General features: G+C 30.1%; 2 protein-coding genes across 2 annotated transcripts; both read left to right on the top strand.

Annotated features, from left to right (window-relative positions):
* The first annotated feature begins 1,430 nt into the window (after nucleotides 1-1,430).
* Nucleotides 1,431-9,157, top strand: LOC110706602 (RNA-binding protein 38-like). The gene is made up of 6 exons (XM_021884545.1): nucleotides 1,431-2,168; nucleotides 2,428-2,551; nucleotides 2,887-2,998; nucleotides 5,474-5,501; nucleotides 5,974-6,355; nucleotides 8,768-9,157. Exons 1-6 carry the CDS (start codon nucleotides 1,974-1,976, stop codon nucleotides 8,842-8,844), a joined length of 918 nt encoding a protein of 305 aa, XP_021740237.1. The 5' UTR covers nucleotides 1,431-1,973; the 3' UTR covers nucleotides 8,845-9,157.
* Nucleotides 9,158-13,442: 4,285 nt separating this feature from the next.
* LOC110706517 (protein TRANSPARENT TESTA 1-like) lies at nucleotides 13,443-13,877 on the top strand. The gene has a single exon (XM_021884435.1). It carries the CDS (start codon nucleotides 13,443-13,445, stop codon nucleotides 13,875-13,877), a length of 435 nt encoding a protein of 144 aa, XP_021740127.1.
* The last annotated feature ends 1,988 nt before the right edge of the window (nucleotides 13,878-15,865 follow it).

The raw sequence follows: 15,865 nt of genomic DNA on the forward strand, positions 1-15,865 counted from the left end.
AGCTTGGAGTCGATTCCATTGATCTCAATATATAGGGTTACAAGTGTGAGTCCTAATCACGTTAGGAAATCTAAAAAGATAATTACACAAAATATACAAAATATATCCAACGATAACAGAATATCTAGAATAATAATCCTATATTCTATCGTATTTATCCTCTTATATTTTACTAGTTGGATGAAGATAAAAGAGTTTGAGCTTTCATAATATATATAATTTAGGATAGATTATTAATATTCCAAATGTTACAATCCTAGCCTTCGATAAGGGGACTAGGATTGTTGCGTTAGATGGTGATTTTTAATTAAAGAGATTATTGTGAGATTTTGAAACCTACTTTTTTTCATGATATCGAGGATAGTTTACATCTTAGATTGTACACATTATTGGATTTGTGCATCTCGACTTAAGCATTGATAAGAAATTATAATGTTCGCTTATTGTCATTACAATTACAGATGGAGATGTATTGAAAAAATATATTCGTGAGATACATAATTTCCGTATTGATATTAGGAAAGTTATAGGTATAGGATTAGTTACATCTATAGGATATTTAAGGTGTTACATGGTTTTCTAATAGTAATAACTGAAAGTAGCTAGGATCTCTTGTATAACTGCTTGATGATTTATCCAATAATAAGAGAAGTTATGCTATTAAATCTTTACCATGATTAAACTTCTCACACATATATGTAGTCACTGATCAGTGAATTAATTCCACTCAAAATTCATTCACCAATTTTATATCTTGCACACAAGACATTGCTATACGAATGCTAGATTTCACTTTAGTAATTCTTATAATTAATTATATGCTCGTGGTACGAGTAGAACTTATATAAACATTCTTTAATTAGACACATATATGAAATTGCTTGGTTGTCGAAATATGATTCATCATTAAGTCCATTATTGATCTCAACATCACAAGTTATATTTTGGAGATATAATCTGTTAGTAATTAATCATGATAATTGGTCACTAAATATCTATTTTTGTACGCAAGTCAATTGAGTTAGTACGAAGTAATTCAGTTTGGGTTCTAAAAAGGTAGTAAATTTCATGTCTATTGCTAATAAGCTTATTATAGACACAATATATTACTCTAAGTAGTCCTAATCAACTCGGTTCGAAACAAGTCAATTCCAACGAACCTTTATTCAGATCACTTCCCAGTTTCCACCATCCACTTTCAGGTACCAGAAAGATCAATTTAGTTCGATTCAGTTGAGCTTGGCTAATCGAACCCGGGCTAGAGACGGATTTGAGTTGGTGGCACAGAAAACACATAGCTTTACAGTGATATAGGCTGGCAAATAGAGATTGATAAGAGAGGAATAAGAAAAATTGATTGAGGAGGGGTAGGACTACTACTACTACTAGTGCCATTTGTAATAAAGTAGAATGAATAATAATGTAATAAAAATAATAAAAGTAATGATGAATTGACAAAAAAGACCTAGTCAATTACATAGTCAAGCAGCTGTCATTTTTCTTTCTGGATATACAAAATCCCTTCTTCAAACCCTTTCCTCTTTTTCTCTCTTACTTGACAGCAAATTAGAGTTTGCAACTGTCCCTAATTTTCTTTCTTTCTTTCTCTCTCCTCTCTTCTTTTCCCTCTTAACCTAACCACCCTTCTCCCCTTTCCCTCTTTCTCTCTCTACACCCCATCTCCCTCTTTCTCTCTCTATGATCTTTGAGCCATAGAGTTTGAGCTTGTTAGAACAAGGGGCCTAGGCTCAAGTCCAAAACTCGATACCGCCTTCGAAACCTATAAAGATCATGATGATGACGACAATCAAAGGATTCAATTCCTGTCGTTTTCAATTAAGTTTATGAGCAACTTATAAATTCAATTCCATCATATGCAAATTTAAAGGAGGAGGAGGAGTCGTTATTAATTTTTTTTTTCTTTGGTTATAATATATAGTTTGATCAACCATATATTATAAGCTGCTGTTACTATGGCTCATTACCATGTGCATCATCAATACCGATCACCCTTCGGCGACACCACGTACACCAAAGTCTTCGTCGGAGGCTTAGCATGGGAGACTCCTACCGAAAAAATGCGCGCTTATTTCGAGCAATTCGGTGAGATCCTTGAAGCCGTCATCATCACTGATAAGAACACTGGCAAGTCCAAAGGCTATGGTTTTGTAAGTTTTTTTTTTTTAAATTATTATTTTTTTTTCTTTTTTTAAATATGAAACTTTTAATTTTTACCGATTTTTATAATTTCTTGTTTTTTTTTTTTCTAACAATAACGTTGATCACTATGTTAAAATTGGTTAGTTTTATGATTAATGATCAACTGATTAATTATTATTATATTTTTTTTTTACAATGACAACAAAGACTTAGTCCCAAAATAATTAATTATATTTCATCGCATTATGAAAAATTTAAAACATACAGGTAACATTCCGAGAGCCAGCAGCTGCAGCAAGGGCGTGCTTAGATGCTAATCCAATGATTGACGGACGACGAGCTAATTGCAACATTGCTTCATTTGGTCGCCCTAGGCCTTCACCACCAAGAGGTTTTAATTTAATTTCTTTCTTAATTCTTAACCACCATCATTAACTTTTCTAATTACAACTTTTGTAAAAAGGATATAAATGTAATTTTGTATACATAGCGCGTATTTACTCCATGGCTCCTACAACAATTGAGCCGTTATCTCATGTTTTTGTACAACAAGCATATGCGGTATCTTTTTGTATACATTATGAGCGTGTCTTAATCAATTGGTTTACGCTTATTAATATCTACATGAAAAATCAATCCTAGGAAATTTGAAGCATACAACATTATGTATGTATACATATTTGGTTGCTTAATGTTGGACAATATTGATATGATGAATGTATGTAGGTAGAAGTAATCAAGGAGGAGTAGCAGTACAAGGACAGGCATCGTCGTCGTCGTATAGTGGAATGCCAACGCCACAACAGACATTGCCAACACCATATTTTTATCCTTATGGGTGAGGACACTTTACATTTACTAGTGGTACTTACTACTCCATCCAATAATCTTCTATTCTCCCCTTCATTTTTGGTTCTCCCCACTTATCGACCGAGGGATCGATCCCCCACCATAGGTTTTTATTATGATCTTATTAGTAACCTTAGTTAGCTTGCCCCTATATTGTTAATAAGAAAGTTAAATGAGATAAATGTGTACAAGAAGCAAATAGGGGGTTTTGCAATAAAAGAAAATGGTCCATACAACAGTTAACAAATATAGGAAGATAGGAAGATAGTAGCAGCATACATAAATGATGCATTTGATGCCAACTTAATTTCTCTTATGTTTGATATATAGTTGGCATTGGCATATGATCAATAATGATACATGATCACATATAATGTACCTTATTATTTATATTAATGATGAATACAACATAAAAGCTAGGGTTATGATACATGGGATCAATCAAGGGACATAAAACTATCGATATAGAGAATAATAAATTTATCGGGACTACAGAATGCGCCACTTAAGCGTGTCATGTCACAAAATAAGTATACGGGTGTATGTCGAGTATGTGTCAGTGTGTGTAATAATCTTAGGAGTTGGAAGAGAGTAAGTTGAATATGGTGAAGAGTACAGCTGGTATGTATAATGACACCCTGTAAAACTTTATACTACATGCCATCCTCTTCTTCATTCATTCATTTATTTGATTTGATTTTATTATTGTGTTGCCAGCATGGCATCACGTACCTTAGTTTCTACCTTCATAAGTATTAATACTAGAAGAAACGGCTAATTAATGGAAGATCTGTATATGTTGGTCTTTTTCAATTTCATGAGGCATTTTTATTGGAGTAAAATAAGGGAAAGTCTTCCCTATTTGAGAAGGTCAGCTCAAAATTAGGCCAATTTTTTTTTTTTTTTAAAAAAGTCAACTCAGCAGTTGCAAAGACTTTTTTTTAGCCAGTAGTATTTCAAATATATTTTAGAGATTGTTCAACTTTTAAGTACGTCATTTATTAATTAATTAAGCTTTAACATCTCTGACAAGTCTTTTGAATTTTAGATTATTCTATGTTATCATTTCTAGCTTTATAAGTGAGGCTTTTCAAATTTTAAGGTCATCCAAATGTATGGTATAGATCTAATTTGAAATGAGCAAACCTATTTGATAGAGCAAGCTAGTAATAAGGTCAAATTAATCAAGTAATAGATTATAGGAACAGAAAACAATAAGAAAATTATTACTAGCCTTTTATTTCCTATTCACTCTTCGATTTATCGTATACTAACAAGTAACAACACGACCGCCTTCATTTATTCACAACCTATTTATCTAACTCCTATTACCCTATTAATAATCCATCACCCGGTCATTATCCACACACACTGTTAACCTAGTAGTACATATGTACAAACGTACATACATTGAAGTGACATAAAAAAAACAAAGTAACCCGGGGTTATTGTGCATGATATGATCAAGGATTCACCTTTTAAAAAAACCTATGTAAAATTTATTTCAAGGGTAGATGTGAAATGTACTATGATTGATGCATCCGGAACAAAAAAGTACAATGTTTCATTTCTTGAGCCAAAAATGAAGATTTTTACTGGTACTCTACGATTTTATATGAGTAAAAATGGTCATGTATATATTCTCCTATATAATGTCCTAAATAATAATATGACTATTTACCACATTTTTTAATCTAGTGCGTGCAACCAAGTATGGCCGACCTACACTTGTTGTCTACCCCATCCAAGGGTGTACATTACTTCTGCATTTGAAGCATCAATTATAGTGACTTCTCAATGCATATATTAGTATAGTGGTCCTATTTTTATCTACTACAGGAACTCTCTTATTCTCACCTCATTTTTTGATCTTATTGTATATACTTATTTGATTTGCTTTTAGTACTTCCTATCCACTTCAAAATTTACCATATAGCGATAGCTGATTATATATTTAGTGTTGGTTTAGATGGCTGCATGTCTATATCGATTTTCTAATTCTGCGAGTTAAAAGTGTCACGGCGAGTTTGGTTTAGATATTGAAATAGCTATAAGAAAAATGTTTGACTTATTAGAGGACACAGTGTCCTAAGAAATATAATCATGTGAAGTTGATACTTATTCTCCAGAAAAATATGATGATAACCAATGTATTTCATACAGTAATACTACGATAAATTCCATAATATGTGCACTTGAAATACTGTGTGTCAAAACTTAATGATGGGTTAGTCAAACCTTTTTCTGGTGTCTAATTGAGTAAATGCTAGTGGGGACCACTAAAATATATTTGTATTTTATAATTTTAACATATACAAGTAATTACTCAGGAGGGTAAGATTACTAGTTTTGGGTAGTTTCTTCTGAAAGAGAAGAAATTAATGAAAGTAATTATTTTTGGGTAGTTAATGTGTGCATTCACCTACATAATAATGTCAAACTAAATGCTCTTTTGTTCATGCAGGTACCCTTATACAGCCTATAGTTACCAAGTAAGCCTTTCTTTAATTTTGTCCTCCTTTATTCACCACTTTATAATTAAGAACAAAGGAAGTAAACTTTTTGTAATTGTCGCTTTAGGACCAATGAATACAAATACATGTATACACGATTACACGGGTCAATAAGTTCAGATTAGAAAATTAATGTGTGGAAAGAATAAAGCTCATCTTAATCAATATACCTACATAATCTCATCTTAGAGCATAATCAATATAGTTTAATTATGCTTTTATATGATTGTTAAAACTGTTTGTACAACTGTATCTATCTATCAACTTTTACGTCGTAACAGAAATGAGAAAAAAAATGATTGTTCATCATATCGAATATTAAGCTAGTCTGGTTAATTTAATAAGTAATTGAAAAAATTACCTATATATGTGATTAGAAAAAATAATTGAAGAGACAAAAACAGTGGTTGTAAAACAATAATATTGACATGAGGTGATTGAAAACATGCAGGGTGTATACAACCCACAACAAGTGCAGCAACAATCACAGCAGTACTATGCACAATTCTATGGTGCTGCTGCTGGTGGGTCCCCTTCTAATTCATCCTTAGGCCCTCCCTTTTATTATGGTGGTTATTCTTTGCCTACTACTCCCACTCCTAGAACTGCTGCCTTCTCTTCCACCACTCCGGCGGCGCATTGTATGGCCGCTCCCTCTTATCTTTACTACCCTACGCCGCAGCTCGAAGGTGCTGCTGCTGCTCCTGCTGCCTATAGTCCTTATGCTGCTCCTGCTTTTACTTCTGCTCCTTCTACGACGACTCTTCCCTCTTCCGGATCACAACTTCCTTCGTCAAATGACACAACCCTACAAGTCCCTGCGTCCTCTACAGGTATTTTTGTATTCTCGATACTCCTTTTTATACGAAGTATGAGAATATATAATTTGAAATGATTCAACTACTACTATGAAGATAGCATACTAGCTAGAAAATATCTGTTTAAAATAACGTGATATTAAGTTTCTACTTTAATCTTTACGCATTATGTGTATGTTATATTATATGTGACATAACTATTAAAAAATGAATGCTTTTGTTAGTAATTCTATCTGGAAAGTGATCGAGATTGAGTTTGAGAGATAATTATTGTCAAGTGGCCATAGCAACCACTAACCAGGCCAATAACCATCATCTCATATGTTATACCTTTGCATGTGGACCTCTTTACAATGTGCAAGGTCTTATTAACCTTTGACTGTAATCATTTTTGTGCATGTTACACTATATAAGGATTAAGGAAGCCATTAAAAACGTAAAAACTTATATCAGCAGACATAGATAACCACCACAGTGTCAAATTGAAATCGTGTCAAAATCAATTTTTAGAGTGGCTGGATTAATTTCCGTGATTTGCTCTAGATTAGAAATATCGATGGGTCAATATGATCATGTACGTTCGTATCTACAATATTTAGTACTACAGTATATTGCAGAGAAGGAGGTGAATGTAGTTGAACAAAGAACAAAAGTTTCTCTATCTTCCATTAGTCCTTCCCATCTCCAACAAGGTATGACTAACTTTAGAGGGGGGACCCTAAGAACCCAATTGATAGTGACAGAGAAAGATCCCACTTTTGGGATATTGGACGCCATGAATTGATACCAACAATAGCTGTTTTTCCCTTATTTAAAAAAAAAAAAAAAAAATCACCCAATAATCTTTTCTTTTTATTATTGCTTCCTCGATTTTTGTAGATAATCAATTTTAATTTTACATTGCTTAATAGACATTATTTATGTTTGGTAGAATTTTCGAATTGAAAGCAGTCTCGTGAAATCTTATTAAATTTAATTCAATTTATATGGATTAATAAACATGAAATTTTTTAATATTTTGTTTATAAAATGGAAAAAATATTTTTTGGCAACAAATCAATCAATCAAAACTTTAATCTTATAAATGGGATCGGCTACATGAACCAAAAGTGATTTTTCTAAGTCATTTTTTGACAACAAATGAAATGGAAAATAATACTGTACATGTGTGGTTCCAATTTCACTAGTAACAATGACAACTTTTTAAGGCCTTAATTTTCTCTCTTTTGTAATGCTTGTCTGCAAAAAGCAGTAAATGTACGTTAGTGTACATAAATAGGCCCAGTGGGCCAAATGGCCCACTTCATCTAAGATAGATAGATTGATGCTGCCTTACTGGTTTGCATATTTCTCTGCAAACCGTGGGTGAAAAAACTAGATTCACCTAGGGTAATGTCTATTTCTTCTGTCAGATTTCCAGGTTACTCTTTTAAAGTCTTTCATATTTTGCTTTTACTTCTTCTTTGCCCATCCTTGACCCACTTTATCTGGGGCTTCCTTATAAAATAGACGGAATTTGATCCTATACCTTCAAATCAATAAGGTTAAAACTAGCCGAAGACAATTATACTAAGTAACGTAGTAATTATATTATGGTTTTAAAGTGAGAATATAGTTAAGGATTCTAAATTTTAGATATTTGAAATTTTGCTTTAAGTTTGCAAAGTATCAATAATTTAATTTCATGGAAAGATTTACTCGAGGTAATAGTTGTATGATTGAATAAATAATCCATTTGTCTAATATAAAAAAACTATATCTTTTACAATATAGAGTAATATCAAATAAAATATTGGAGGAGCCATTTGTAACAAAACTTGATAAGGATCTTAAGATGATATATGATGATTGAAAAGTGGGTTTTTTCAATGCTCAAAAAAGAAACATGTGGGCTATTATCTTTAAAGTGGAGGTAGCACCATTTGGGGTCCAAATGATGGCTAGTAAATATTGAAATAAGGGTAACTTGTGTCTTTGTAACATTACATGCTAATTCAAGCTAAGAATTGATATGGTAACTAACTTGAAAGCTCCTTTCATTTCCAAACCAATTGTCTCTAGTTTAAATTCTTTCCCCTTACCTCAAAATATTGAGAAAGCGCCTCTTATTTATGTATCAATATACTACCTCCAATTACTTTTATATGCAACTTTGCAGTACTATTTATGAGATATAAAATATTCCAAAGTTGCATATAAAAGTAATCGGAGGTAGTATATAACACATGTATTTTAATTTGTATGATTATGTTATAAACATGTAATCGGATGTTTTGTATCACGCAACTTTTGTTTATTGTTATAAACACAAAACATATTGATTTGTCATACTTGTTGTGATTGTATTGCTACTATAAATAAATATAATTTTGCATGGTTTTTAGATGTTTAAATTTGCCTATTAAATGCAACTCTTTTAATCAACAGAGGAATCACAAGCTCAACAAAACAGCTCTGTAGAGACGGATACTGCAGTGATCCATTCTGAGGGTCCAAGCAATTGAGAAGGATCCATGTTCACAATTGTATAATCTTTTAACAAAAAAATTCATGCTCCTGATTTTTTTTTTACCCACCATAACAAACAAATTTATAAGTATAATTTTTCCGGGTCCTAAGCTGTTACATTCGGGTCAACAAATGGATTTTCAACCAACAAAGAGCATGTCAATGGCACAAGCTATGGACTGACCAATATTATTATTATTATTACTACTATTATTACTATTACTATATTTTACTTCATGCAAAACTCACTTATTCATTTTTTTTTCCCTTGGAAAATAATTCTTTGTGAATTATTCTTTTCTTTTTTTTACCTCTTTTTCTCATATCTTGTCAATTGACTATGTTGTTGAATACTAAGCGCAAAAGCTTAACAATTTACTAATGTATGAGAAAAAGGACCCTTTTGAATAATAAATTTATGTTAATACATCAATTTCAATTTATATAATTCTTGGATACACTCAACTAATTTTTATATATCAAGTATGTAATTGGTTCTTACTGAGTCTTCTTAGATTCCATGTTGGTGGTATCTAGACTCTAGAACATATAATTTGTGTTTCTTGATCTTGAGTCTTGATGATTTAAAACATTAATTGAGAGCATATGTGTGTCTTCTTGAGGATTTAGATTCTTGATAAATTGTGATCCTTTCGCCTCAAATATATATGGGTCACAATCAAATTAGTTGACATATGATCTTTTTAGATATTTTTTTTTGTTTGAAAGAAAGGTTTATTGGGCTTTTATTATATCATAATAATATCCGCCAAGATTATCAAGCTTTGTGGAAAAGAACCAATACATAAATGTCTAGAATTACTTATTGTGTAATAAACTTCTTTTACTTTTCTATTACTCCGTATAATAGATGTATGGTAGAATAATTTTTTTTTTTTGAAAATTTTGTCAAAACCACCCTTTAAAACCCTTATTTTAGTGAAAAAACTATATTTTAAAAAATGTTGTAAATAACAACCCAATATAAAAATTTTGTTGTAATTTTCCCCCAACAAGATTGAATCATTAGTAGTCAAAGCTCATTTTCCTGCACTAGGTGTTGATTTACAATAAAAAATTTTAAATTGGATAATAATTTTTTTTTTTTTTAAAAAAGGTGATTTTTTTCACAAAAATAAGAATTTAAAAGGTGGATTTTGACAGAAAAAAAAGTTCATAATGAAATTAAAGATCTATTATTACAAATAGGATGAACAAGATATAAGTATATATTCGATTAGATTATGAAAGTGATAAATTATATTGAAAGAGCTAGATATTTTTAAAGATAACATATGATGAATTGGATTCTTCTATTTGGTCCATAAAATTAGAACCTTGTCCCTTACTCTACTTATATTAGTAACAGATTGGCCAGAGTAAAGTTGTCTGTTTAGAGAAGTCTTGGATAATTATTATATTTTGTAGCTCGAGTTTTTTTTATTATAGGAAGAACAAGAACTACTATTCCCATGTGAAATAATTGTTATATACTTTCATGCAGCGAAAAACTTATCCGATATGCATGTGATCATGTATGTATATGTTGGATTCCTACTATCATAACCATGTTGAATGGATCTCTTGTAGGAAAGAACATAAATTCTTATATGTAGTCAACTGTAAATCATTTGTTGACGATGTGATCAATTCACATGTAAGTAATTAATCAAGTAATGTGGGTTACTATAAAGATAATTTATTCAAAAAAATGAGATTACCTATATGGATGAGAGAAAACTACAATGAAATATTAGAAATTCTCATAATATACAAGTGGAGTTATTAGTTTAATAGTTAGTAAATATTAATTAATTAAGGGTGCATTTTATTCACCTGATTTTTACTTATATGAACTTATTAGCCCTTATTAAAACTTATTTTAGTTATAAATTTAATTGGGTCGTAGCCCTGATTAATTCTTATCACAACATATCTGAACTTATTTTTCCTGAATTTATCTTATCTGAACTTATTAACCCGTATATGAACTCATTAACCATGAAATAAATGAAAATAAGGTGAACAGAACATGGCCCAACTGTTCTCTTACGTTGAAATTCAGTTCAGTTCAGTTCAATTCAGTTCAGTTCAGCTCAGCTCAACTCCTAATTTCCTTCTCTTATAAAATATTCAATTCAGTTCAGTTCAGTTCAGTTCAGTCAATGAGAACATGCCCTAAGTGATAGTTTGTGAGGTTTCAAAAAAAAAGTGATAGTTTGTGATGAGACGATTTTCTAAACGTCCAACATATTCAAGTGGTCTTCTTTCTAATAAGTTATGTCCTACTGTTTAATACAAGGGGTTAAACGTACCACTCAATTTACGGATAGATTTGTTTTATACAATATTAAATAGATAATATAATGCTCAAGTATAAAAATAAAGAGGATTTATTTTATTTTATTTTATTTTATTTTATTTTATTTTATATAAAAGAATACCAAAATAAAAAATTAGAATTCCCTTCATGACTTAATAGAACTTATTTGAATTTTATTATCAAGTAATTTATTCATTATTAAGTTAATTACTATAATATATTAGAGGTGGTACTACAAAACTTATATAAATACTTTATCCATTATAACTCTCTTACCATAAAGAAAATATACCATTTTAAATACGAGGTATATACTAAAGCATGAGCTCAAAATAAAATAAAAATTAATTCAGCCCGTCAAATGCCAGATTTATTCCTGCAGCATTGCAGTAACCCAAAAAAAAGAGGCCATAATCTGCATTTGCGTGTGTTATCATATGCTGCAGTTGCTTGTGGATTCATCAAGGAATTGAAGGAATTTACTTCATGTATCTAATTCAATTTATTACCTCTAACATACACACCAATAAGGTAGGTCCAACAACAACTCAAATATACAAAAATCAATAACATTCTTCTCATCATGTATAAAAATAAAATGAATAAAAGATGAAAAAACAAAAATAAAATAAAATAAATTTTTTTTTGGACTTCACTCCTTTTCTTTCACCAAATTTTGCTTGGTATAGTGCACAAAAACCCTTTATATTGCTTTACATAATCAAGCTTTCTGCAATGAAAATTTGCTAAAATTACACAACTTAGGGCTACCAAAATTAATTCATTTCGTTTTCGAATCCAATACCAGGAAATGAGAACATACAGAAGAGATTAAAAGTGCATACCTACATTAAGATATAAATTAAAAACCCATTTATAAAATAATAATTCCTAAAGATTGTTGTTTTATTCACCAAGATTCATACTCCAGCTGCCTACCTAATATCATACCACCTTAAAAGTCTTCTTTGTATTTAATTTTACCGTTAACATTCATGATTGTATAACAAATTTCCCAACTCTTAGGTACTTACAAACCTCCCCTAGTCCGAATTTTATAGTATATATACTATCTCTGTCTAGAACTAATTGTCGTTTATGTTACTTTAAGATGTACGAAAAGGTTGTACAAGTTTCAAAATCTTAGACTTTAAAATAAGTTGTAGTTTTAGATTATTGAACTTTTATTATACCCTTGTTAAGCTAAGGTTACATTATGACATATATAAGAGAATAAGTGAATAAATAATGTAAGTATTATAACGTACGGATCGATTATTCTATACAGTAAAAGTGAATAATCATACATTAAACTTAGGGCCTGTTAATTTTCAAGGTGTTTTTATGGCTTTATTTTTCCGGTTTTTATTTTCAGTTCAGTTCAGTTCTAATAAGTTTGGTTTAGTTCAGTTCAACTCCTAATTTTCTTCTCTTATAAAATATTCATTTCAGTTCAGTTCAGTTCAGCTGAGTTCAGTCAATGAGAACAAGCCCTAGTAGAGTATGGGGATTTAAAGTATAATGCATACTAGTATATTATACAATTCAAATTAATGCATGCAATTATTTAATTCAATTCCTCATGTATATATAGTTACTTATTTTACATATCAAAATTGATGTTTACAACTCCCCTGTATTTTTTTATTAAGTGCCCTAATTTACATTATGCACTATTCACATACACCACTTTAATCCATAGAGATGTTTACAAATAAGATTAAGCACAGTTACTCCGTTTATAGGTATTTGTTAAACTGTTTTAATAATATACGTAAATATTTTGAATATCAGCATGTATATTATATATAATATATTTGTATATTTATTGATAATGAAAGAGATAATTAGTTAAAGTTTCATGTTGACAAATGTGCCAAGTACGTCAATTGGGGCATTTAAAAAATAAAAACTAGGACTACTTAGTTTGTAATTAAAATCGTGTGTAAAGTGTAATTTCTTTTAATTACCATTTCTCCACTTTTAAATATCAAAGCACAAGGTTAAGTCCTTACGTATGCGGGATGCAATGGTAATAAAAAGTGTATGTATACCTAATATGAGTATAATGGATATTTGGTAAAACCTGTTCATATCTAGAATTACATAAGGTTAGTACGGGACCATTTACCCTAAATTTGCTAATTCTAGCTATACAAAGGGTGTATATAAATTATGGTGGTAGGGATCTACGTACAAATCTATCAATTCAAAAATTTCATGCTATAGACATAGATTATAGCCTAGAATTCCTTTATAGATTCATCATTCATGAAACCATTTACGACATTCTCTTGCACTTCTTCATTAGGTAGTTTTAGTAACAAAGATGATGATAAGAGAATCGAACCTCTCAACCTTTTTCCGGGCAAAGCTGAGAGCTTCTCGAGTGTTAAGGATTTTAACAACGCGAAGAAGTTTAACAACAATGAAAAAGGAGGAGAAGATGATGATAATGATGGTGTTACAGTTGCCTTGCACATCGGGTTACCTAATCATGATAACTTGGTAAGGAAGGGAAATGGAAATAATGTTGGTGATAATAATAATAATCAACTTCGAATGATGACTAATAATTATTGGATACCAAGTGATGTTCAAATTCTAGCAGGGTTCACCCATTTTTCTTGCCACCTTTGTAGTAAGACCTTCAACCGTTACAATAATCTTCAGGTAATTGTTCCTTTTTCGTTTATTGCATTTTAGTGCATATAAAAAGCTTATTCCATGGTTGTTTTTTTAAAAAAATTGTAACTTGTTTACTTGTTTTCTAATTGCACATATTGGAATTTAAATTCTATAGTATTAGGATTTATCACTGTATAATAATTTCATACTTTAATGTATATGTATTATGTATGTTCATTATTTGCATTGGAGATTCACTAAAATAGTAAGGCATTGAATCGACCAAGTTTATTTTATTTTTTAAAAGATATACATATGTAAGGCATGTGTATTCATGAAATTCATCAAATGTGGCTCCAAACTTGATCACTTCACGATCACTTCGTGTTACTAGAAATTTATATTGAAAGTAAGTATTTTTAAAACCCAATCCTATTAGTTGGGCGTTCGTTAGCTTTTGCCTTGAAATAAACATCGACCTAACACATTGTAAAACATAGATTCTCGATAGTTGATTAGCTATCATTTTACAAAGTACCCATTTTCACACATTTTAAGAAGTTAGTTAAATTTTCTTATTATTGCATTCATATTGCATAGCGACATCATACAAATTTAATCTATTGACTAGTGATGTTGTTTTGATTTTATAACGCAAAATTAGGTCTAATTTACACATTAATATGATGAAATGACCATCAGTTTCTTTATAATTTCAGGGAATTTAACTTTTATTTAATATGCTATATACGGTAGATTTAATATTTATTGACTGATTGGAGGCAATGGAACTCTGTTGCATCACCCAAAAAAAAAAAAAAAAAAAAAACTAGTTGAAGGCCCTTCTTCTTAGCGGAAAAAAAGCCCAAAACCATAATATCAAAGTTAGGCTTAATTATTTCAAAATAAAAATAATATTGGGCTACAAATTCTTCTATGGACCCTATTCCATCTAAAATAGCTAGACCCTTATTAAAACTCAACCTTATATAAATGAAACAGAACTTCATTTTCTTCTTCTTTTTCTCACCATCTTTACAAAATTTTGTTTCTTTTCTTTTTTTTTTACAGAAACTCTCTCTCTCTCTCTCTCTCTCTTTTTTTTTTTAATCCAATCACTTTTTATTTCTCTATTGAATTTACTTCATTTTTTTTTCCAAATTCTTTTTTTCTCTCTCCTCTATTCTTTGATTTTTCTCCATTAAATTTCTGTATTTAACGTGATGGAACAATTTTAAATTCCCAAAGATATCAATCAAGGTTTGTTATTATGAACTCATTGTGATCAATATTAATTTATTTTTTGATTTTGAGATGAATTTGTGGATGAATTAATTATTTTAATATTAATTGAATTTGTGAAAGCGAATTTGATTGATTTCAATTTGTAATCGATTACCTGATTGTTTTTACAGTTCTCATTAATTTGTATGTATTTTATTGATTTTAAGATGAATTTGTAGATGAAATCATTGTTCTAATATCAATTGAATTTGTTGAAGTTAATCGATCAATCAATTCAATTCATATCTATTATTATCTATTACCTGATACTTTTGAACATTTAGTAAGCAAAATCTGAACAATTGCAAATTTTGAACATAAAAAAAAAAAAAATGAACATCAAAATTTTTGAACATTTAGTGAAAATATCTAAACAATCGAAATGTACCACGCTTATACTTTTGAACATTCAGTAAAAAGGTTTGAACAATTGCAAATTTTGAACATTTAGTAAAAAAAATCCGAACATCGCAAATTTTGAAGATTTAGTAAAAATATCTGAACGATCGCAATGACCACGCCTATACTTTTGAACATTTAGTAAAAAACTCTGGACAATTGCAAAATTTAAACATTAAGTAAAAAAATCTGAACCTTGCAAATTTTGAACATTTAGTAAAAATATCTAAATAATCTCAGTGTATGCCTATACTATTAAACATTTTGTAAAAAAATTTGAACAATTGCAAATTTTGAACATTTTGTACAAAAATCCGAACACTGCACCACGTCCATACTTTTGAACATTTGGTAATAAAATCTGAATAATCGCCTATGGTCCA

The sequence above is a fragment of the Chenopodium quinoa genome, unplaced genomic scaffold, assembly GCF_001683475.1.
Source record: "Chenopodium quinoa cultivar QQ74 unplaced genomic scaffold, ASM168347v1, whole genome shotgun sequence".
Taxonomy (NCBI): Eukaryota; Viridiplantae; Streptophyta; class Magnoliopsida; order Caryophyllales; family Amaranthaceae; genus Chenopodium; species Chenopodium quinoa.

Excerpts from the sequence above, each read along its gene's own strand:
- LOC110706517 (XM_021884435.1), top strand. The coding sequence starts at position 13,443 with ATGAAACCATTTACGACATTCTCTTGCACTTCTTCATTAGGTAGTTTT.
- LOC110706602 (XM_021884545.1), top strand. The coding sequence starts at position 1,974 with ATGGCTCATTACCATGTGCATCATCAATACCGATCACCCTTCGGCGAC. Across the intron at positions 2,999-5,473 it reads CCATATTTTTATCCTTATGG|GTACCCTTATACAGCCTATA; the intron begins GTGAGGACACTT and ends TTGTTCATGCAG. Across the intron at positions 6,356-8,767 it reads AGTCCCTGCGTCCTCTACAG|AGGAATCACAAGCTCAACAA; the intron begins GTATTTTTGTAT and ends TTTAATCAACAG.